The sequence below is a fragment of the Protopterus annectens genome, chromosome 17.part0, assembly GCF_019279795.1.
Source record: "Protopterus annectens isolate FY-2018-M chromosome 17.part0, PAN1.0, whole genome shotgun sequence".
In the NCBI taxonomy this organism is placed as follows: Eukaryota; Metazoa; Chordata; order Ceratodontiformes; family Protopteridae; genus Protopterus; species Protopterus annectens.
The window spans coordinates 348,456,808-348,482,652 of NC_056751.1; the positions used below are offsets into that span (position 1 = coordinate 348,456,808).

Here is a 25,845-nt window from a genome sequence, read left to right on the forward strand (position 1 = left end):
CCTGAACCAATCAATGCTGTGAAAAATCACGCCTAACTCAAATACATTGGAGAAGCGATTGGAGGTTTGCAGAGTCAGGTGATTTAATCTCCTCAATAATTGCTCCTCCAAATAATTCTCTGTTGTAGTTGAGTTAGGCGCGTTTTGGTAAGCAGTTGTTTGAAGTCTTTACAATACTATTTAGTCAGCTGCACTAAGTGACTAGCGAACTCCAGCAAACTCTCTTCAGCAAGTGACTTAGTCTGTGAGTCTCTCAGAGAAGTATTTTTTTTTTTTATTTTGTACCAAAGAGCTTGAGTTTGATATTAAATTAAAATTTTTTAAAAAAACTTGTCAGGTAGTTTAAAGTGTTCCGGTAATGTGATGGTCAGGTAGTTTAAAGTGTTCCGGTAATGTGATGGTCAGGTAGTTTAAAGTGTTCCGGTAATGTGATGGTCAGGTAGTTTAAAGTGTTCCGGTAATGTGATGGTCAGGTAGTTTAAAGTGTTCCGGTAATGTGATGGTCAGGTAGTTTAAAGTGTTCCGGTTATGTGATGGTCAGGTAGTTTAAAGTGTTCCGGTTATGTGATGGTCAGGTAGTTTAAAGTGTTCCGGTTATGTGATGGTCAGGTAGTTTAAAGTGTTCCGGTTATGTGATGGTCAGGTAGTTTAAAGTGTTCCGGTTATGTGATGGTCAGGTAGTTTAAAGTGTTCCGGTTATGTGATGGTCAGGTAGTTTAAAGTGTTCCGGTTATGTGATGGTCAGGTAGTTTAAAGTGTTCCGGTCATGTGATGGTCAGGTAGTTTAGTGCCTACAGTGGTGCTTTTACATGTAGTGTTGTTTTTCGTAATGTCTGCATTTGTTTAGTTTAGCGTAGAAGTGGCTTGTGTGTTCCGGTGTAATTACTAAAGCTTAATGCTGTTTTGTAGCTGGTTGAATTTATTAATTTTAAATTAATAAATGATTAAATTGATTGCTTAAGTTATGTTGCAGTTGACAGTATAAAACTTATATATTATAAAAATTTATATTTATATATTATTATAATATTTACATATTTAATTTAAAGTATTATAATTTATAATTCGAATTCCACAGTACTAACAAGTTCAGAACCGGTTTTAGATAACCAACATTTATTACAGCGCCTGAAATATCTCCTTATTTTCTAGTTATTTTAAGAAGCTAAGTGGAACTCTGATTTTAAAAAGTTTTGGAGGGTGGCTCTGACATAATGGAGAAAGTGGGGATTTAGGCTTTTACTAAGAAGGTGGTTACAGTATGAATAATATAATTTCATACTTCTCACCTGATTGATTCGTTAGGCGTGTATTACTGTATTCAGGGCATTCTAATTTATGCAAGCTGGGCATTAGAAATGTACTATGGTCTGTTCTTATGCGAACTTCTTTTGCTGATGATGTGGCTGGTTATATGCAATGAGCAAGGGGACGCTCATGTGCAAGCAAGCGGTGTGTGTGTGTGTGTGTGTGTGTGGGGGGGTAACTACGATGTTAGTGGTTGCAAAATGCTGAATAGAGTAGATAGAGCTTTTGTATCCATTTAATACAGCATCAACTGTTTACAGTTGTCTAAAAGTAATCAAAGCGTAATCCTTTTGTATTCTGTATCATACACCTGATTGGTGATAATTATTAGTTGATCCATGTTTTAGTTGTATTTTTTTCCAAAAGCGATTTCGGTTTAATCCAGTATTTTTGCCAAGGATTATTTTTGCTCTTTGTTTCTTTTTTTTTTTTTTAACATACAGCAATGGTTAACTCTAATTCTTTAAAAGTCATAGTTTATTGTTTCCACTTTGAAATAACTACTTTTCTAGCAAAAGCGAGTATATCTAATAATAAAGAATACTGTCATTTTTTTAATGGTTTATGGAACTGGACAATTGACCATTATTAATGATTTTAAAACTGCATTTGTTGGACCATAGCATAGACGCCGTTAAAATGGCACCATGAGTGCTCATTGAGTTATGGAGATGATTCATGTGGATTTATGACCGGCTTTAAATGAGGTCGTTAATCTTGTAAAGAAGGCAGCTTATTGTTTGGATATGTGAATCTCTCATACTAGTGCAACGCAAACTTCACTGACTCCAGAGTGCAATGATACGTACTTCTTTCCAAGTAAGAGTAAATATTGCAGTACGTAAAAGTTTGCGGAAATGCATACAATAAATAATAGGTGTATATATTCACACCTGTTCTACGATGTAAAAGTAAAATGACAGCTTTAATTATTGAAAAGCAGACGAACCACCGGCCAATTCTCCAGCACTGTGAATCTGTAATAGAAATTATTCTCATATAATTTAGCAATAAAGTAGCAGGTGGGTCACACATCTTCCCTAATTACTTAACGTCTGTAAACCAGACTTGGAGAGAGAAAAAACATGAACATTTAGGTTTCAGGGCTCATCACTGCACTGTATAGAAAAATGCAGTTTGTGGATCAGGACTGAAAACAAACACTGCAATTGTAAAAGCGCTGTAACTGTGCGAATGTTATTTCAGATGTGAGCCCTTGTCAATTTAAATATGCTAGATGGAACACTGCAGCAAAGCAACGTGGGAGAACATTTTTTTGTCCTTGGGTTCTGCAGGTTGAAGGAAATGCTTTTGGAAGATCGAGCGATTTAGTTGAGCAACATTTAACGGTTCTTTGGTTGGGCGTTTGCCACAGGGAATGCCAACAGTACTACGATGTTCTCTACGTGCTTTCAAACTTTAATTTAAGTTAATAACAAAGTTAACAAAAAGATACTATGCAAAAATAGGCCATTACAATCTTACGTATTTCTGATGCTTCCATTTATCACCTTTTTATAAACAGGTTTTACCATTACTTTCTTAACAGGTTTTACCATTACTTTCTCAGTTTCACGTCGTTACCAAATATTTGGAAAATATTCATCTTCATATGGATCCCCGCATGCCTTCTTTAATACAGCTGCTCTAAATATTTATGAAGTTTTACCAGTATTTAACTTACCGATGATATCGGTAGATTCTGTGTCAGTGTACTGAGGCTAACCAACGGATTACCTGTAATTATCTTTGTAAAGATTCTGTCAAGTATATGAAGTAAGACGGCATTCTTCCTGCTACAAAGCATTGCATTAAAATCCTGGCAAAATATGCTGATGAGGCTGCTACTGACACGGCTATATTTTTTGGAATAAGGTGGTACTACCCTTTTCTGTTTCCCCCTCAGTCTTATGCCTTACCCACATTCATAACTGGGAATCTTAGATGCATTTGCCTATAAACAGACATGATCTCACTCAACATTTTATCTTTCTTCTCCAAGGCAAAATTCCTGATTGTGAAAAATAAGGAAAAGCCACTATCCTTTCCTTGCTATTTTCTACTACTTTATACGCCCAAAGAATATTTTCTTCTTTAATGTTTCTTTTTTGACATACCTTACTGTGCTATCAATTATTATTCAGCACATTTCTTTTTGCAGTTGGAGTGCAGTGCTTCTATTCACATACATATGATTCATCAACAGCAGATTGAATCTTTCATTTTTCTGTACTGACTGATGTGGTTTTTATCTAGTCTGTTGTTATGTGAATCTTTACTGATTAAGCGTGTACGTGCTATTCCAGATATGCTCAGATCAGAGTAAAGCATAATAATAGTCAGTTAATAGGTGCCTCACTGAGCAGTATTATTTGGTGCAGACACACGCGCGCGCACACACACGTGAGCTCATGCATACACATGGCATTCTGCTGAGTTGTGGATATCTTAGTAACATCATTGTCACACATGTCCTAATCCATGCTGGATGCATGCATTTCAGATCACCCAGACATCTCTGTTTATGTTTTTCCACCTCAAAACACTGACTTCATGCACCCTTGGTACATTTCACCACCTTATAGGGTTGCCACCTTTTCAAATGGCCAAAGTGGGACATTTTCCAGACACACATCAGATTTTACAGGCTGACACATACCCATGGTCAGTACAAAGGATAGAACTTAACTTTTTTGCCTAAATAAAAGCTTATTCTTGTAGCAGTTTAGTTGCTTATTCTGTTTCTTGTAACATTTAGGTATTTTAGATACAGAACTAACTATTTTATGGAACTATCCCATAAAATATGGGACATAATCCTACAATCTCAGGACATTTGCCATTTTTAATATTTTTTCAGGACACAACTGCCCAAAGAGGGACTGTCCCTCGCAAAGTGGGACAGGTGGTAACCCTACTACCTTATCAGTAGTCGTTTCCACTACACTTTGCATTTTAGTTTTTTAGCATGATGGATATACTTGATGAGGCTGGTTTCAAGACTTGAGGAATGTCCATCACCCTAATGACTTCTTTTATGCTAACCAGTTCTCTTGTATTTGACAGATTCTTAATATAAATGCTGCTATAGAAGAACACTGCATTTTCAGATCGATGTAAGTGGTATGTAGTGGTGCTTCAGTGTCATGGACTTCAGCATTCTTTTTGCTACGACAAACGCCATTGTTAAAGAAAATAGACATTCTAAATTATTTTTATTATGATGAGGTCTGAAGCTGCTCTTCAGCTGGCTAATTAAACAGCAGGTCTACTACATGTGCTCTGTTTTAGAGTGTAAAGTGAATCACCTTCTCTAACAGAAATGCAGTGTATGTAGTGACAACTGTAGTCAAATTTAAAATACATTAAAGCTACAAATGTCAGCAAACCATGCTATTCAGCAGAAATATTTCATTTATATGTTCTTCCTAAATGTTTTCAAATTTTCAGATAGAGGCCTTAAAGTATTCATTCAGATAACTTTATATGAAACCAAATAAGTTAATGTAACACCAAAACATGTTCTACATGAAAATATCTTAGATGAATATTGTCTTTCTTCTAGCTGTCCTTTTTAATTTAACAAACTAATGTTTTATTTATTTTTGTCATTTTTGAGTTTTCATTGGCAAATGAGTTTTCTCATTTTTAAGCAAACAAGTATGATTAAACAAAAATAGACATCAGGGTATTATACATACAAACAAGTAGTCAGTCTTCATCTGGTCTATGTGATATTCAGTGAAGTCTGCTTTGGCATGTAATACTTACCAAAAGCAGACTTGTCCACGGAAGACTGCTTTTTAATTTAGCAAATCATTTAGGTGTGTGTGGGCAGCCACGTTGGTGCAGTGGTTAGCGTTGCCACCTCACAGCAAGAGGTTCTCCAGTTCGATCCTTGGTTGGGGTGCCTTCTGTGCAGAGTCTGCCTGTCCTCCCTGTGGTTGCGTGGGTTTCCTCTAGGTGCTCTGGTTTCCTCCCAAAGACATGCTGTAGGTGGATTGGACACTCTAAATTGGCCCTAGGTGTGAGTGTGTGCATGTGTGTGTGCCTTCTGTGGAAGGTTGGGTGCCGGGCTGGCAACTCGACACTGTAATACTCCACTGCCAATCATGAATGGACAGGTGATCTGCTGTGGCGACCCCTAACCGGGAAAAAGCTGAAAGAAGATTTAGTTGTGTATCTATTTGTATGTGTGTCCTTGTAGTCTAACAGTATTGCAGGAAGGGAAAGTGTCCTTTTTTGTCTAAAATTCATTTATCTTGGAAGTGGGGAGTTAAGGTTCTGTGGAAGAGGACCCCTGCATGGATGATTTTGAGTACTGCTCTTCTCAAGAAAATACAGATTCATATGCTCTTCAAAAGTAGTCTGCTTTCAAGCAGTCTTACTTTGATTACATTTTGTGAATAGTTTGCAATGGTGTATCTCAGTCTGATAAAACAAACCACAACCATATAAAAGGTATTTGTCATGCAGCCTACACAGTGAGTGATATTTCTTTTGGGTTTCCTCCAAAAATCGGAGCAGTCTTACTTTGATGATTACATTTTGTGAATAGTTTGCAATGGTGTATCTCAGTCTGATAAAACAAACCACAACCATATAAAAGGTGTTTGTCATGCAGCCTACACAGTGAGTGATATTTCTTTTGGGTTTCCTCCAAAAATCGGAGCATTAATCTCCAACTGTACAATGTTGAACCCAGAAGATCATGAATGGTATTGGTCCAAATGAGTTTTATGGTGACCCCACGTCCCTTCCTCACACTCTATGTGGGGTACTCAGGTCTACTGAAAAAGTAATTTAAGATCCTAAAAAAATTGTAAGATTAAACTTTTCTTCTTTCTCTAAGAAAAGATGGTTTTAAAGTTTTTATTAACATAATGGTGCACCGCCCTCAACATTTTGCAATGCTATTTGACTATCTGTTTAGGGTAAAAGGATCATACTGATAAAACATTCAATAAAAACTGCAAGAAAACCCAGCCAAGCTAGAGTTTTCATAGTGCGATACCTTAAACCTCCTGTAATGGAGACCCATGGGATATATGCAATAGACCTCTTAAAGACGTACAGTATTTCAGCTACATGGCTTCTAAATAACCATAGCTTTTTACTTTTTAAGTCTTTATGGGTACATTCAGGCCAATAAATCCAAAGCCCACTAACTGAACATGCATGTTCTGGACTTTTTAGTGACCTTGTCAGCGCAGCACAAATGAATTGTTTGTTATACTTTAGAAATAAATAACTTGCATATTAGCAGTAAGCATTTTGGTTTTCAATGCCCCTTTTAAGTTTAGAAAACTCACACTGTATTTTAACTCTCAGCTTAACAGTTTGAAAGGACTTTGTTATTTTCCTGTGTACATTTATATCCATTATATTATGAATCAGCAAAAGGTATACTCTGCTGTATAAAAGAAGGTATTGGGTTGTTATAGGTCACTGTGTGAAATACACAGCTGCAGTCTTGTTTATGATGAATAAGTCTTTGGCAATCTGCACTATCATGTTCTGGAGTTGGCCATCTACTTTAATGATTCCTCAACGTCCCTTGGTATAATAATGTAACTGGGCTTTATGGGCAGTGTGCCTCCACTGCAAGTTATGTCTTTGATGCTAAAGGGAGGCTGTTGATAGTTGTTGTCAGGGAGCTCACTCCATTTCTGCCATCTCACACCTGGATGCCTAATAAAGTTTGTTTCTCTAAAGTTTTTTTCACAGACTTCAAACATAACTGTTTCAGGTGTAATCAACTAATTATTACTGTAACATTTGTGTACATATGTGTGTGGGATGCATGAACAAATAACATTCTCTGGATAATTTTCTGTTTTTCTTTTCTTTCTTTCTTTTAATCAGTCTCCCTTTGTGGTTATGGTCTCCAGTTTACTCTGCTACAGTGTAAGTCCCTAGAACTCCTTCCCAATATGACCACAGATTTCTCTTTGGATTTTTTGTATGGTTTCCTTGGGCTTTAACCTCTTCAGGCCAGAGTTAGCAGCACCCTCCCCACAATGCTGTCAGGATGGTGTTTACCTATGAAACTGACAGCCACGACTGCTGATAGTGGAGGCAGGATGCTACTGCTTGGTGAGTTATGAACACTCTCCTGCATGCAGATGTTTATTTCAAGGACTGAGCTGCAATGAGGCATGGTCAGCAAAACTGTCCCACCCTCAGGCCAAGGATGTACAAGCCTCCTTCCTGCCTGTACTCTCAGTGTTGCAGTCACAACCAAGTCTCAGGCAGTACTAATCAAAGCCTGTTATAGACCAATCAGTCCCTGGTTTATACCATGCTTTGATTAGTGCTGCCTATCAGTCCCTGGTCTATACCAGGTTTTGATTAGTACTGCCTATAAGCACATCACCTACACCATCCTCCATTAGGAGAAGGTGAACAAGCTGATCCTTTGTTGTTCCTTATCCCCTGTTTAACTCAAATAGGCACCCATGTTGCTAATCAAGCATGGGTCACCTGGGTCAGTCAGGACTTTATCTTTCTAAAGCACAGAGATGGCTAAATAATTTTCTTGTTCACTTTGCAGTGCGTATTACTATAGCAGGAATTACTTTTGTATTTTGGAATTAAAATACAGATTAACATACATTTATTGATTTCTACTCTTTAACAAAAAGTGTTAAACTTTTATTATATTTATACTTTGTTTGGGTTAATCCTACTGCGTCAGTGGCTCTTTGCAGGGGAAACTCAAGATGGTATTCATACTAACTAGGGGAAATTTGGTTAAGGCATTGTGCAACTCTTTTTCATAAATGCCAGGGGATCTTATGAATCCAGCTGATCTCCCACCAAGGCAGTGTGATCAGACCCCTTGGATTGACGTCTCAATGGAAGGAAGACACACTGAACCCAGCACCCCTTATGCTGCTCTGCAGTGTTAGTAGAGGAAAAACAATGAAGCCAAACACCTGGTGGGGGAATAGAACTCGCAGCCTTCTGATTTTCTAGCTTCAAAGATAAATGTGATTTCTGTTGAGTCACTCACACTGACATAAACAGTGGAATACACAGAAGAAATACTGTATTTTCAAGACAACTTAAACCCCTTATCTGCTTGCTTGGTTAAGACACATTTCTTTATGGAAGCATCCATTTCTTTATTGTCTGTAAAATTAACCTGCAAACCACATTCTGAATTCTCAAACTGTATGAATTCTGTAAAGAGAAGTTACACTCCAGCTGACTCTGACTTCCAAATTTATAAAGAAGTTTGTTTATGTGTGAAGCCATATCTATAATTTATCTGCATTTCATAATGTTATAGCAGGAAATCATTTTAGTGTAATGACGTTTAGGTGTCTTATGACAGTAAGAAACTCATTATGACATTATTATTGCTTTCTAGACGTGATGTCAAGAGCTTTGTGTCCACTTTCTTGCTTCCACCCCGGTAGTCAACTATCGAGACTGCGCTCCCCCCCTTCTGCAAATTCCTGGATCCGCCACTGTCTTTCCTGGCATGAAACCATACTGCTGATCACTAATCATCAACTCCATTCTTAACCTAGCTTCCACTACTCTTTCCCATAGCGCCATGCTGTGACTGCTCAGTTTAATCCCTCTGTAGTTACTACAGCTCTGCACATCACCCTTTTTCTTAAAAATCGGTACCAAAACACTTTTTCTCCATTCCTCAGGCATCCTGTCACTTTCCAAGATTTCATTAAACAATCTAGTTAAAAACTCCACTGCCATTTCACCTAAACACCTCCATGCTTCCACAGGTATGTCATCTGGACCAACAGCCTTTTCATTCTTCATCCTCTTCCTAGCTGTCCTTACTTCCTGCATGCTAATCCGTTGCACTTCTGATTCACTATCACCACATCATCCAACCTTCTCTCTCTCATTCTCTTCATTCATCAGCCCCTCAAAGTACTCTTTCCATCTGCTCAACACACTCTCCTTGCTTGTGAGTACGTTTCCATCATTATCCTTTATCACCCTTACCTGCAGCACATCTTTACTAGATCAGTCCCTCTGTCTAACCAATCGGTACAGGTCTTTTTCTCCCTCCTTAGTGACCAGCCTTTCTCTCCCTCCTTAGTGACCAGCCTTTCATACAACTCTTTATACTTCTTATCCTTAGCCTTCGTCACCTCTCCCTTTGCCATGCACCTCATCTCCTTATACTCCTGTCTACTTTTTTCATCTCTCTGGCAATCCCACTTCTTCTTTGCCAACTTCTTTCTCTGTATACTCTCCTGTACTTCCTCATTCCACCACCAGGTCTCCTTGTCCTCCTTCCTCTTTCCAGATGTCACACCAAGCACCTTTCTAGCCATCTCCCTTACTAGCTCTGCTGTAGTTACCCAGCTATTCGGTAACTCTTCGCTGCCACCCAGTGACTGTCTTAACTCTTCCCTGAAATCCACCTCACAATTACCCTTTCTCAATTTCCACCATTTGATCCTTGGTGCTGCCCTCACACTCCTCCTCTTCTTGATCATAGATGTCATCCTACAAACCACCATCCTATGCTGCCTAACTACACTTTCCCCAGCAACCACTTTACAGTCTCCAATCTCCTTCAGACTGGCCCTTCTACATAAGGTATATTCCACCTGTGTGCATCTTCCTCCACTTGTATGTCACCCTATGCTCCTCCCTCCTGTTAAAATATGTGTTCACTACAGCCATATCCATCCTTTTCGCAAAATGCACTACCATCTGACCTTCTGTATTCTTTTGCTTAACACCATACCTACCCATCACTTCCTCATCTCCCCTGTTTCCTTCACCAACATGCCCATTGAAAAATGCTGCAGTCACCAGTCTCTCACCCTTGGGTACAGTCATCACCACTTCATCTAACTCACTACAAAATTGTTCTTTCTCATCCATCACACACCCAACTTGTGGAGAATATGCACTAACAACATTCATCATTACACCATCAATTTCCAGCTTCATAAACATCACTCTGTTCGACACTCTTTTCACCTCCAAAACACTCTTAGCATACTGTTCCTTCAGGATAACCCCTATGCCATTTCTTCTCCCATCCACACCATAATAAAACAATTTGAACCCACCTCCGATACACCTAGCCTTGCTCCCCTTCCATCTGGTTTCTTGCACGCACAATGTACCAACCTTCCTTCTGTCCATCATATCAGCTAGCTCTCTCCCTGTACCAGTCATACTGCCAACATTCAAAGTTTTGACCCTCACTACCACAGTCCTAGCCTTTACCTGCCTTCGGGCATGCCATCCCCCTCTTCTCCTCCTTCGGCCAACAGTAAGCCCAATTTCCACCAGCACCCTGTTGGCCAACAGTACTGGTGGCGGTCATTGTAACTCAGGCCTCGACCGATCCGGTATGTATATCTGTACTGTTGTCCGCATGTATGATTTGGCAAAATTTTATGCCGGATGCCCTTCCTGAAGCAACCCTCCCCATTTATTCTGGCTTGGGACTGGCACAAAGAAATGCACTGGCTTGTGCATCCCCAGTGGCTGGGTTAATGTAACCTACTTAAATACAGTTACAAAACAAAGCTAAAAAGATAGTATGTACTAACAAGAGAAACTGAGTAACCATAGAAACAACCCAAGCCAATTCTGGAAAGCATCACTAATCTCTTTACCCCTGGCACCAAAGAAAACCCATCACCATGCCCAGAAAAAAACAACATCACAAATGGCCACTATGCTCAACTCACATTTTATAAATAGCATACACAAATTAATAACAGACTCCTCTCCCTTTACACTCACCCTATCAAATTTCTTTCCCCCTCCTCCTGTACCCCACAAAAGCAGTCCTCACTTAGAAAGATTCTCTTCCCCCCCATAGACAATTCTTCTCCCCTTCACCAAAGCAATATTACACCATCTAGCTCTCACTACAACCAATACCAATCACAGAAATTTAGAGACTCCTCAGAAAATTAAAACCATGCTCTCTCTCCTGTGATGACCTCTCACCAGAATACTTAAAACTCACTGCTGAGGCTGTAGCATATCCCATTAGCATTCTGATCAACTGCTCAATTACAGAATCTTATGTCCTGAGCTTCTGGAAAAAAATCCATCATCAACCCACTTCACAAAGAAGGTAATGCTAATGAACCCTGTAACTATCCTTGAATCTCCATCCTCTCCCCACTATCCAGACTCCTCGAAAAGTGCATCCACAAACAATTGCCCCCACCCAACATGGCTTTCGCCCCTCACACAACACAAGCACTGCACTTATCTCCTTCATGGATACTGTACAGAGATCCATTGACTCAGGTAATTTTGATACTACTACTAGACCTGTCGAAGGCTTTTGATACAGTATCACACAAAAAACTTCTACAATACCTTTGTAATGTCAGCTGCCCACCAATGGTTTAATAGCTACTTCATTAATGGGCAACAGTGCGTAAAATGGCAAAATACCCTATCAGAATACCAAACCAACCAAACTGGAGTACCACAAGGGTCCATACTTGGACCTTTACTCTTTTAACATATTTACCAACAACTTTCACACTGCTACTCCTCTTATAGGTTCATAGGACAATACTAGGCTATTGGCCCGGAGGCCCTTATAAGCCTAGCCAAGAATTTCACCCATGATAAGGCCAATCTATTGGTATGAAAAATAAAATACATATTCCCCTTCTAAAAATCTTACTTGGTCTTAAATATGCATATTCTTCCCATTAAAACAAAATAATTGGACAATTAAGACCTTTTCAGAAATATCTTCCAAGAAGAGATGGACATACAGGCTTTATTTTGTAATTACAAAAGACAGTATCCCACTTTAAATAAATAAGACACTTAAAATTGAAAATACACCAGACAGAACATTTCCAGCTTCTCACAGAATTAAAAAAACAGATCAATATTTTTCCAGAATGAAATGGGTTCCACCTAAAAATAAAAAAAAGTTTTTGCAGCGAATACTCCATATCCGATTGGTTTGAAACACCAATATTCAGATGATACTACCATCATCTCCTCCTCAAATAACCTACACCTCCTCCAACAATAACCCAAGATACCTTCACCGCAGTCGAAGCTTGGTTAACCGAATCACAACTACTTCTTAATGCCAAAAAAACAAAGCTTCTACTCTCTGCAGCAAAACCCCTCTCACCCGACTCTCACATTCATATTTTCTCCCAAAGCAATACAAAAATTTAAATCGTATCCCTTGCTACAGTATTAGGTATTGGCATTGACAATAAACTTACATTTGATCACCATATTGATAATGCTATTAGAAAACCCACTGCAGATTAGGAGCCCTGTACAAACATAAACATTTAATGGACAGCACTACCAAAATAGCTCTCACCAACACTTACTTGCTCCCCTCCCTGTTATACGGTGCCCCCATTTTTACTAACCTGCCCTCATTTTTACAAAATAAGCTCCAGTAATGCTACCATAAAATCGCCAAATTTGCCACAGGCAGCTCATACCGCTCACATCACTGCCAAGCCTTAAATTAGTTAAACTGGCTGCAGTTTCCACATCACCTTAACCTCATTCAGTTGTCCATAGCACATAAAATTGTCTATAATCCAAACAGCTGCCCTTCCTTAAGAACATTTTAATACCCTATACCCCCACCAGAACCCTTTGCTCTGAAAGTAAACAACTCATAACTGTACATGTACTAAACAAAAGAGCCGGACACTGCCTTTTCTCCTACACTGTCGCAAAACTATGGAACTCGCTTCCAGCCAGCATAAGCACCATTAGCTGCTTCAACAAATTTAAACTCACCCGAAAGAAGTACCTACTAAATACTAAATCTGCCCCTGCATGTATCCAAATAGATAAACATCCTACTCTCCTTGAGCCTTCCTCTAGCTTGCCCCAATCTTTACCCATCAAAACCGGTAGGAAACTCATTTTGATCTACAAGTTATTTTAAACAACTCCATTCTTACTATAAATCTCACTAACCTTAACTATCATTCTAACCTATCACCCCTTTAAAACTACCCTACTAGTGATTTTTCTTTTCCTTTATTAATTCTTTCAAGCTAACACTACCCCTCTACTGATCTTTTCCTTTCTTAACTTTCAACCTATTTCAATATTTACAGACAAAAAAAGTATGTGTGTGTGTGTGTATATATATATATATATATATATATATATATCTTGTAAATTACTGGTTTTCTGTCTGATATTGTAACTTTCCACAATTTATTAGTCTGTTTCTCATTTTGTTGTATTTTTATTTTATTTTATTTTATTTTACATTTGTTAACTGGGGGTGTCTGACTGAGCTGAAAAGGCCCTTTTTCAGCAGAGGCCCGGGGAGAAAAGCTCCACAAAGAAAAATTACAGAAACGTTTAGTTATTTAGACATGATCAGTATATACAGAAATTACAGGAGACATGTTTTTACAGTGGTATGCGGAACATAAACAGTTACAGTGGAGAGAACAAACAAAAAAATATTAATTTTAAAAATAAAGGTAATTAATAGATTTGTGGTGTACAGCTGAAATTTGGAACATAGGTAGAATACATAGATAGTACACAGGTACAGTACATACATTGTGGATTAGCCAGTGTTTGTGAGTAAGATTGAAAACTATTATCAAGTGCTCTAGATTTTGTATGTATGTGTCATCTGCTTTCACTATCCTGGGGATCAATCATGGCACTGCCAACTTTGCTTGAGATGTTGCCTGATGAGGTCTTTAAAGGAGGCTTTGGATGATGTGTTTTGAATGCTTGTAGGGACAGAGTTCCATGTTTTAGCCACTGAACTACTATATAGTGCATTTTCAAAGCTATTGTAGCTGTTGATGACTTCTAGTAGTAGTTTGCTTGATGATCTAAGAGGCCTTTTGGCTGAGTGATGTTGTACTAGGTTTTTGAGGGCAGGACACTTATTTGTGAGGTAATAGATAGAATGACGGAGGCAGAGCTGATTGCAGGTTAGGAGGTTGGGCAGTTCAAGCCAGTGGAGCTGTCTCAAAGCAGTACAGTGATGAGTTCTATATGAGTAATTTGCAGCAAAGCGGGCAATTCTGTTATAGCAGGCTTCCATTTTGCTTAGTTCAGTTTTGTTGAGATTAGTCAGAATGGGAGATGCATAGAGTAGGGTGGATAGAAGTTGGGAGCGAGCAATGGCTGATCTTGTGTTGTTGGTAAGAAATGGTTTGATACGTTATGTATTGTACTGCATTGTACTGTAATGTCTGTAAATTTCTTGTGCAATCATAATGTGTTTGTGGAGGTTTTTTTCCCGGGCCTCCACTGAAAATGGGCTCCTGTCCTAGTCGGACTTTCCTGGTCAACAAATGCCAATAAATAAATATAAGTCATACTGTTCTGTGTTGTTGTAAGTGTCTTCATATCTTTAGTGCTTCACTGTTTTTTTTTTTTTTTTTTTTGAGATTTATTGTATGCTTCAGCAAAAGTTCTGTATTTCTTTATTTTTGTGTGATCTGTCCTGAATGTAGCCACGTGTACAGAGCACTAGCACTGCCCTAGTTCTTAGATTAGATGCATAGATATTCCAGTTTAGAATGGCTACTCGGGCCTTGCCAGTGCCCACCCTCAGGCAGCACTTCCTTTCTCCATGTGGTTCGTATTAGTCAATACTGGTGTAACGTTATACAGTCACCTACCTTAATATGTAAAGGAAGATAATGAGCTCCACTGCGTAACATGCAGGGGAATATTTTTTTTCTTTTTTTTTTCCAGAGATTTGGGACATGCTGACTTATAATACTGTCTCTCAGCTGTATTTCTTTATTTGCTGATGAATATTTTTGGTTCCTGGTTCTAGTACTGATGTAAGTATTAGACAAATGGAAAAACAGGAAATCTGTCCCTAATTTGATTTTAGCACATTATCTTAAGTTTGTAGTTGAAAAAAAAAAAAAGAAGTATTATGAGTGTTTACTCTAACATGGATGCATGACATTTTAGGTGGTCCTTGTCTGACTGCTTCCATGTATTTCTTTAGATCCTTAGTACAGTTCCAAAGGGGCAACATCTGTTTCCTTGAGCACTCAAGTCTTCCTCAGTGAGGTAAACCTTAATATATGATTTTATCCAAGTCATCATTCATCAGTACGAGGTCTTGGATCCGACATTGGAACCGAGTCAACAAAATACTACATACGGAGCAAGGCTGTAGCGTCTCCCTTTCCCATGATACCCTGCCACCCTCTGTCCCCCAGATCTCATTTCCCGTGTATCCTGTGCGGACGTGTTTCCAGTGGCTGTAGCTAGTTAAGTGCCTTTTTTTTCTATTTTTTCTTAATTCTAGTTAGCTACTAGTGTAGTGTTTTAGTGTAGCGCTTATTGTAGTTTTTACCTCCCTTCCTGTTCCTGTAGTTTAGGTTTTCTTTATTAATTAGTGTTTCGGGTTTTTGGTGCCCTTTTTTTCTGGTAGCCATTAGGGCTGTGTTAGTTGTTGCTGGAGTTTTTTAGGGTTGTAGTTTAGTTTGTTAACCTAGTTAGTTAGATTATGGCTGATAAACCAGCCGGATTTAAGAAGAGCTCCTCGTGTGGTCGGAAAATGCCTCATTCTGACACGCAAGAGGAGTGTGTGTATATTGCTTGGGCACTTCGCACCTGGAGGTTGAATGTGACCTGTGTGCTGCATTTAACCCCAGGGCTTTGGCAGAGCACCGCAGCAAGCTGTTGCTAAAGGGTCTAGCTCAGGGGGCACCCTTTGTTTCTCCCTTGAAGGCTCGCTCTTCCAATCTGAAGAGGAAGATCCCTTCTCTCCAGCCAACTCCCTCAAAGAAACCATGGCTGTTGGATCCTAAGTCTCCAGATCCAACTCCAGCCCGGTCCGTCCCGGATCCGAGGTCTTCAGAGCCGAGAGCTGTGGAGCAGTCTCTCGAATCCAGGGCCTCTCCTGATCAGAGGTCCCCTGATCTGACTAAGATCAGGCCAGGCTTGGATCTGACCAGTTTGTCAGATCCATCCGCTGTCTCGATTAGGCCTTCAGATCTGACAGGGTTGTTGGATCCGGTTATAGTCTTGTATGAGGTAGTTGTTCCTTCTACCTCTATACAGAGGTCCCAGTAGACTCTGAGATATCAGAGCCACTTCCCAGCTCATGGCAGTAGGTCAGAGAGATCTCCCTCCAAATCTAACCACGCCTCTTCCTCCTTTAGATCTTCTAGGAGTCTCTTGCACTCAGACATGGACAGGATGATGAGGAGCTTCCTCAAAGCTGAAATATAATTGGGGCTCCTGGCTTCTTGTGCCCATCTGACTAGGGGAGCCTCACCCCTCCTGGTTCTGCATTCTCCTCATCCAACTCCGGTGACTTTGGATTCCAGGGACCAGGATGTCTGCAGTCAGATACCAACAGGGCAGAGTATCCCCCCTTTCTGGTCCCTGTCAGGGTCCCTGGCTTATTCTGCTCCCCCACCCTCGGAGTGTGGTGAGCACCATCAAGTCAACAGTGGCTCTGTGTGGGGGGGCGGCGGTCTGGTACTGTCTTCTCAAACTGGTCCCTTCCCCTCAGCACTTTAGCCTTCGATAGCTCCAGGCCAGTATCATCCAGGGGTTGTGGGGGCTATTTCTGGACATGCTTCTCCTCTCTGGGGGGCCTCTCCCTCGGATGTGGAGGATGGGCCTACCTCCAGCCCCTTGGCTTTCTGGGTGGTAGAAAGGACCTTCTCCAGGTCTGGAGTTTCCTCTGCCACACCTCCTGGTCCCTCCCTACCTCTCTCTAGTTCGGCTGGCAAGGCCTCCCATCCTGTCCAGGGTCAGTCCTGATCGAGCCTTCAGGGTGTTTCCTCCCCACTGGGAGTCCCTGTCTCTTCCAAGTCCTCCCTGGAGCACCCAGCGGAGGAGGTTCATTGTAAGAGAAAGTGCAAGAGGAGACACTTGGACTACCTGCAGAGTCCCTCACCAAGGATACAGACCTCAAGAAAGAAGACAGGTCCCTCAGATCTCCACCCGACAATGTCTCCTCTACAGGCATCCTTGAACATTTGAAACAAAAGGGCAGATGGTCGCCCCAACCCCTGTCTTTGGAGGAGTCTGTATTTCTGAAGACCTTCGGGACAGGCCTGTCTACCTCCTGGGTGTCCCCCCTGCTGATGAGTTAGAGGATCTAATCATCAGCAGGGCCTAGAAGGAACTGGACAGTGGAGCCTGTTCCAAAAAGGGCTGACAAGTTTGAGTCCTCCTGCAGGCCATTCTTTTTGAAGCAAAACAGTTCCAATCGATGCCATTGTGGTTGCTCCCGCCACAAAAAAGGAACTAGCAGAGCAGAGCTCCACGGTCCATCCCTCGAGCAGGGAGTCCCGGGTGATGGACCATTTTGGGAAGTGGGTGCACGCCTCAGCTACCTTTGAATTGAGAGCGACAAATTATTTAGCACATTTTATCTGCCTCCAAATGGATTTGGTCCAAGAGCTTTCCACTTCCCTTACAGAGTTGTTGCAGGCAGAGGTCCACAAGAAGGTCTCTCCCAAGCTGTCTATTCTGACTTCCCTTGTGAATTCCTCAATGAAGTTAGCTTCCAGTGTGGCAGAAACTACCTCTCGAGCAGCTGGCACAGGCATTACTTTGAGGCATCATACTTGGTTGTGTTTATGTGGCTTCACAGAACCCTTCAAGGCATTCTTTACCAATGCCCCTTTAGATGGTTCCACTCTTTTTGGATCTTCGTGAAGGACACTTTGACCCGCAGTGAGCAGGAAGGGAAAAAACTGTCTGCAGTCGGGATCAAGCTTTCTACTCTCCAGATGTTCCCCAAAGGGAAACTAGAAAGATGTGGTTCTGTAAGGCACAGTCTCCCTTTCAGGACACTCCTGATGAATCCTCTTTCAGAGGCAGTGGGAGAGGTTTCAGTGGACACCACTGTCCTCGAGGCAGGGGTGGTCCACAAAATCAGGGCTCCAGGGACCTTTCTCTGAGCAGCCCTATCAGCGCTCCTGAAGCGTTGCCCAACTGCTCTGGAGGCAGTCTGGGGTCAAATTTCCCTACACCTACAACCCTGGACGAACATCACTTCTGATCAGTGGGTGTTAAGTTTCGTTTCCATGGGCTATTTCATTCCCTTTTTTGAACCCCCTCCACTAAGGCGTTATCTCCCAGATGTTCCACCCAGTCAACGGAAGTTGGCCTTCAACAACAACTTCTAAGAAGAACAATCCAAAAGATCCCAGCAGAACAGAGGATCCAATACTTACACTTGCTTCTTTTTAGTGCCAAAAAGGATGGGGGACCTACCTTCTATTTTGGATCTCAGCGACCTCAATCTTTTGCTGAAGAAGTCGAAGTTCCAGATGGTCACTGCTCAGTCCATTCTGCCCCTTTTGCACAAGGATGATAGGATGTGCTCTGTGGATCTCCAGGACACTTACTATCACATCAAAGTAGACAGGCATTCCAGGAGAAATTTCGCTTCTGGCTGGGAGCCAGTCATTACCCTTTGGTCTCACAGTAGCCCCGCAGGTGTTTACCAAATGTATGGCAGTGGTACCAGCTCACCTGCGACTGCAGGGGTTCCAGGTCTTTCCATACTTCAACGATTGGCTGCTCACAGCTCCTTCAAGGCATCAGCTGATACAGGCAGTTCAGTATGCTCTCTCTCTCTCTCTCTTCCATTAGTTGGGGATAACCATCAGCCTTGCGAAATCCAACGTGATTCCCTCTCGGCATTTGGAATTTATAGGAGTTCAATTAGAATCCATTTCAGAGATTGCAGCCTTACCACAGAACTCACATTGCACAGAATTCAGCTGCTATGGGAGCAGGTCACTCAGATTTTAGACCTGTCATGCCCCTCGGTTTACCTGGGTCTTTGGGCTCTCATATCAATGGCCTCAGCCATTCTTCTCATTCCCCTGGCCAGGTACCACATGCAAGTGTTGCAGTGGACCTTAGCTGTCCAATGGTCAGCCGTGCTTCATCCCCTGTCTATGACTATAAAATTGACACCTGTGTGCAGACATCACCTCCAGTGGTAGCTTCAGTTTCAGGGTCTCTCTTTCTAGGCAGGCCCTTTTCTTTCTCATCGCCCACAGCCACATTGAACACGGATGCCTCCCTGTCGGTGTGGGAGGGGGCATTGTCAGGGAAAGACTGTCCAAGGTACATGGTCCCCAATAGAGACCAAGTTACATATAAACACTCTAGAGATGAGAGCAGTTGTTCTATTGTTGCAAGCCTTCCAGGACTGGCTCCCTCTAGGGACGATTGCAGTTCAGACAGACAATATGTCAGTCGCCTGGTACATCAAAAATAGGGGGAAACACATTCTTAGCCATTGTGCAGAGAGGCCATAAGAGTGTGAGAATGGGCGTTGTCCTCTGGCCACTTCTTCATTGCAACACACATACCCAGGGATTCCAACATGTTGGCTGACAGACTCAGCAGATCTATCTTGAGTGCTCACGAATGGTCCCTCAATCCTTCGGTGGCGAAGCCAACCACAAATGCAACAGGTACTTCGCCCTGATCCCCCCTCAGGAGGAGTTACCAAGGGATGCTCCAGTTCACGATTGTCCTCTGAGTCTCCTTTATGACTACCCTCCTATTCCCTTAATACCAAAGGTTCTGCTGAAAGCTCTACACCTGAGGACATCCCTTATCCTCATTCCTATTTCTGGCCTCATCAACTGTGGTTCCCCTTCATCTGGTCTCATCTGAAGTATCCACCATGGGTACTGGATCTCCATCAGGATCAGATTTTTCATCCATCACGGCTTCTTCTACCAAACCTTTGTGGACCCTTCGTCTAACCGCATGGTTTCTCCAGTTCCAATGATTATAAAACAGTCCAGGCTAGCATACCCCATTCAGCGTATCATTCTAGCCTCTCAGAAACCTTCCACTAGAAGGGTATACAAGCAGTAAGTGGAAAAGGTTTTCTATCTGAGCTAAGAGCAGGAATCTGGATCTCTTTTTCTGCTGCAGTGTCAGATATTCTTTTGTTCTTGTTCTCCCTTTTCCAAATGGGAGTGAGTTTTTCCACTATCAAGGTTCAGTTAGCAGTGATTTCCAATTTTCTTATGAGCTGTGACTCTACCTTTTCTTCCCAGCATTGTGAAGCATTTATGAAAGGGGATTTTCTGCTTTGGCCTCCGATTAAGGACTCTTCACCTCCTTGGGACTTCATGCTGGTTTTGCAATCTCTGACTAGGAGTCCTTTTAAGCCTGGTAGTTCCTGCGACCTCAAGTTCCTATCTTATAAGACGGCCTTCCTGGTGGCTATTTCTTCAGCTAGGAGGGTCTCAGAACTGCAAGCTCTCACCATTACTCCCCCTTACTTGATTTTTCACAAGGACAGAGTCTCTGTTAGGACGAACCCCTACTTTTTGCCCAAGATTGCTTCCAATTCATCTTTAAACCAATGTATTCAACTTCCAGTTTTCTTCCCTAACTATTCCAACAAAGGGGAGTATATCCTACATATCTTGGACGTTCACCAACAATTACGGTTCTACCTGCGTAGGACAAAAGATTTTCATAAGTCAGAACAGCTCTTTGTGCCCTTTTCCCTTAACACATGCGACCTTTCAGTTTCCAAGGTCACTATTTCTAAATGGATATCTAGCTGCATCTGTACAGTCTACACTCTTAATCACACTGAGGTTCCAAGAAATGTCAAGGTCTGTAGCAACTTCTTCAGCCTTTGCAGCAAGGCTTTCTATTGATGATATTTGTGCTGCTGCCACTTGGTCTAACCCTCACACATTTATTTCTCACTGGAGCAGGGCTTCTTTTGGCTCCATGGCACTCTGGCATGTCCTTCCTTGAGGCCTCCTAGGGTTGATGTTAGCTGGGGACTCTGACCCTGTAGTGATGAATGATGACTTGTATAACATCAGATTAGGAGTTATGTATTTACCATAATTTGGCATCTGTGTTATCCTAAATAGTCATTCATCACATCAGGGAGGAATTTCGAGTTTCTCCTCCAGTCCTGTGGGAAGTATTTTGCTGGCTTGGATCCGATGTCGGATCCAAGACCCTGTAGTGATCATTGGTGACGTAGGACAACACAGATGCCAAGTTATGGTACGTACATAACTCTTATTCCAGACTTTTGGTTTTAATTTCTGTTACTGCTAAAATTTGTGAACCTGCTTTATAATTAAGAATACTGAGGATAAAAAAAGAGAACTAAAGCCACCTACACTCTTCTTTGTGCTGTATACTCACTGCCATGAAATGTAATTTACATAGCTAGACAGAGAAACACACAGTCTGCATTCCAGAAGACAGCAGTATGAAATTATATTATTGATATTTAGACTGTTATAAAATACTAACTCAAAAGACAGTTGTACAGAATAGTATCTGGTTGAAGTTACACTTGTAAATTTCAGGGAATATAGACTTATTTTAATTACTGCACCCTCATCATGCAAGCTTTAGTCCTGATGGTTCTTAATCTTTACTTTCAAGCCATCCAAGAGACATAGAACAGTTCCCCATGAATTGTGGTATAATTCTATATACTTTTTTTTTTCAAATTAGTACATGTGAAATCATGTTTGTATTACAGGGATCAGCATGTCATAACATGGACTGAAAGAGGAATCTTCATATTTATTCCTCAGAATGTTCAAGTCCTACTGTGGTGTGAAGTGAAAGGTCAGAAAATTATTTGTTTTAAAATATGTATATTTTGCTTAATACACACACATTATAAATGCAAAGTAGAATGTTTTACACTTGTTTGAGCAACGTTATCGTGGAAATCTAGTCTGTATGCAGTAGTTCATAGAGAGCTTCAGCTTCTTTTGGTTTATGAACTATTGTTATGCATATTAGTGGATATTAATTGCTGTACAAGAGTGGTTGAACTGTTATGCCTGAAATAGTCTTGGTAAAAAGTGGCTTAGTGATAGGATCCCTGCCTCACAACTTCATTATCTGGAATTCAGCCTTGTCTTCCTGCTTCTATCTTTAAGGAGATTTGCATGTTTGCTCCAGTGCCTGCATGCATTTTTTGTATGTACTTCAGTCCCCCACACCCATCTTCACTAAAACATGGTACTTGACTGGCTGCACTAAAATTATCTGTATGTATGTTCTGTTTGCCCTTACCATTGTGAAACAAATCATGGTTGAACAGGGTCAGAAAGGGACTGCCTGGTTAACAAGTTAAAATGTAAAATATTCTGCTTGCATAGTAACATGTAATTTGCTGCCAGTTTAAATAAATTTTCTGCTCATTGCTAAAGCTGCAGGTCCAACAGATGTGTGCTTTTCATAGCTTTCGGGTATGATTGTTTTGCACTGCCCCTTCTGTTTGTTGCCTGTTCAATGTTTCAGCTGAGCTGACTAATAGGTAGGTTTGGGTGCCAAACCCTTCAGAGCTTTCCTGTCACCAGAGAGAGTGCTCCTCTGAGGGCTTTCTAAGATCAGCGATCGAATAACACTGCTCCATTGCAGGGCTGATAAGTTTTCTTTATGAAAAAAAAAACCTTCCACTTTAATTTTTGTGAAATAATGTACTTCTTCCTAGCTAAAATATTTATTTTGCAGAAAAAGTGGTTTTATTGACAGTCATGTGACTTTTTTTTTTCATTTTTAAACTGGAATATTACAATTTTTTACTGTTGTGCTAAGAAGTTGATAAAGTTTATTTAAAACTAGGTTTTTCTGGGACAAACTGGTGATGTTATGTAGTCCTATCTCGCCGTAATTCTTGCTGGATGGGTTCGGAGCCGATATTCGGTTCCGACTCTGCCGATACTAAAGCTCGAGAGCTTTTACTGGCTCGAGGCTAGCCCCTATCCCATGGTGCCTCACGGCAATTCCCCAGATCTCGTTTGCCGTGAAAGCTTTGAGGTTGTGTCTTACTGGTTCGTTGGCTAAGTAAAATGATTTTTTTACTATATTTAGTCCTTTTCTACCCTTTTTCTATCTGATATTTATATAGATAGTTTCTTATCTCTTGTACTACTGTTTCTGAAAGTTTTTCAAACTCTATTCCCCCCTTAGGACTGTATGGCCCGTTTAAGTTAGAGGGCCATATTGCCCATTTAAGTTAGAGGGACTTTCCTCCCTGTACATGTGTGACTGTTAAAATCTTCTTCTCTTCTCACCTTTATTGTTGTTAATACTTTTACTGTTATTATCTTTTTGTCTTAGTGTCTAAGAATGTCTAAAGATAAAGATAAGGATCATCGGGGTTCAAAAAATGTGATAGGTGTGCACAGAAAATGTCTCTTACAGACAGCCACACCAGTTGTGTATATTGTCTTGGTGAAACCCATTTACAGGGACCCTGCACCCTCTGTCACGCTTTTAGCACAAGAGTTTTGAATGAAAGGAAGAGAAAACTCATTGATAGGGGTCTCATGACCAGTTCCTTCCAGGAACAGCTGGAACTTGGTCAGGCAGCTCCAAAATCCTCAAAGAGAAAATCATCGGCCCCGATAAAGACTAAAGTGTCGGACAGTAAAATAACCGACAGAACACAAGCCAAGAAGATTCCAAACTCACGGCAAACAGGACCACAGATTCAACCAAGATGTAGCAATATGGATAATATAGTTGACCAGCCACAGGATTCAAAAATGCCAAATTTATTCCACGAACAAACACACAGAATGTTACGCGCTTTCCCTCGGTCAATACTGAGCTTCATCAGAACAAAGAATACATTCATTGCAACCTTTAAATACCAGCAGATAGTCACCTGACCCACATTTTCCCCCCACTAGAACCGTTAAAATCCATGAAAATCGTACAATCAAGCATTTGTTTATATAAATAAAAACATTGTGACACAATCTAATGTAAAACAGTCTCCTTCATCAACTTAGTACTAAATAGTACCAAATCATCTAGAATGAATACAAAGCAAATGTACATACTTTCAATTGTAGTGTCTAAACACAGTACCCTGGTCATATACAATGGTAATATACCATAAGATCTGAAATAAAAAGCAAAAACCTACCAAAATATAGTAATAAAGTGTTGGAACCAAGAAGTTCTGGTTCCAACTCAGCTTCATCTTCGGTGCCATCGATTTCATCGGTTCCGAGACAGTCTTCAGTACCGAAAATTTTGCCCAACATCGAAACTGTATCTCCTACATTGAGATCTCCCATTTTGGAGAGAAGGAGGTCTCCTTCTGTCTCCACCAGATCCTCCAGGACCCTATCAGATGAGGACATCAAGAGGGTGGTGAAGAGGTTACTTTCGGATCCAGCTCTGGCTAAAAAATTGGCCCCTCCAGACCCAAAGGTCTCAGAGCTGACCCCCTTACCAACCACTGTTCCTCTTCTGACTGCTTCCCACTCGGAACCTATTACATCAGGTTCCTCTGTCTTCGACCCTTTGGCTCCAGGGATTCAACCTGTTTCCTCGGAGCCGATTACTCTATCCTCGATGGCTCAGTCTGGAGCAGAGGGTTCTAGGAGCCGACACTGTTGTGTCGACTCCGAGGGGGACAGTCACCCTGGGTTCTCGTCAGAACCGACCCTCCCTCTCAGAGCCTCAGCTCAACTCAGCTCTGCTCCCACTTCTGCTTCCGAGCTGTTCCCTCTTGTTAGGAGTCGACCAAGCTCCCCCTCGGAGTGGGGAGGGGGCTTTTGAAGCTATAGAGAAGGCTTTATCCTCTGCCAAAGCCATTCCTTTGGAACCTGTGTCCCACCAGCAGCAGGCAGAAACCTCTTCCCTCCTGCCACCCCCACAGCATAGGGAACCAGAGGCCCAATTAGCCCTCATTGGAGGTGCTCCCTCTTCCGAGACCTCCCCAGATTATCCCACTGGAGAGATCCCTCGCAAGAGGCTATGTAAGAGGAAACATATTGACTCCCCTGAGTCTGTCACGTTAGACACTGATTTAGAGGAATCAGGAGGGTCCCCTAGATCCCCCTCTGAGGATGTCTTTTGTTTTCTGACATCCTAGAAATCCTTAGACATAGGGGTGATTGGAAGACCTCTAGCCCTACTGAAGATGAGTCAGTCTATCTTGAGGCCTTTGGCTCCTGACCTTTCCCCTCCTGGGTGACACTGCCTTATGACCAACTTTTGGGGGTCATATTGCGGAAAGCATGGACCTCTCCAGATTCAGTGGAAGCCGTCCCGAGGAGGCCAAACAAATTTATAACAGCACCTGATGACAAGTCTTTCCTTAGTAAGGGAATTCCAGATGATTGTGGTAGCTGTGGCCACCAAGAAGGAATTATCTGAGACGTCTTCTAATATCCATCCTGCTAACAAGGAGTCCAGGACGATGGATAGGTATAGGAAGTGTACTTTTTCTTTAGCGGCATTTACATTAAGATCGCTGAATTACCTAACTCATTTTACTCATCGTCAGAGGGATCTCCTGAAAGAGTTAGGAGATACCCTCCAGGGTTCAGTAGCTTCCGGGTTCCATGGATAAGGTTTCTACACAGCTCTCCACCCTTACTTCCATAGCTAACTCCTCCATGAGGCTGATCTCATATGCGGCAGATGGAGCAAGTAGGGCAGCCACAGCAGGAATATCCCAAAGGAGACATTCGTGGATGCATCTTTGTAATTTTACGGAATCCTTCAAGTCTTCCTTCACTAATGTTCCCTTTGATGGCTCATCTCTTTTTG

General features: G+C 41.4%; 1 protein-coding gene across 2 annotated transcripts in view; it reads left to right on the plus strand.

Moving 5' to 3' along the window:
• The window catches only part of HPS5 (HPS5 biogenesis of lysosomal organelles complex 2 subunit 2), a 1,422,788-nt gene that overhangs the window by 533,792 nt on the left and 863,151 nt on the right, over positions 1-25,845 (plus strand). For both annotated transcript variants that reach the window (XM_044059074.1, XM_044059075.1), the window contains exon 9: positions 21,800-21,888. In XM_044059074.1, coding sequence (XP_043915009.1) covers positions 21,800-21,888 — 89 coding nt within the window. The remainder of the gene's footprint in view (positions 1-21,799; positions 21,889-25,845) is intronic.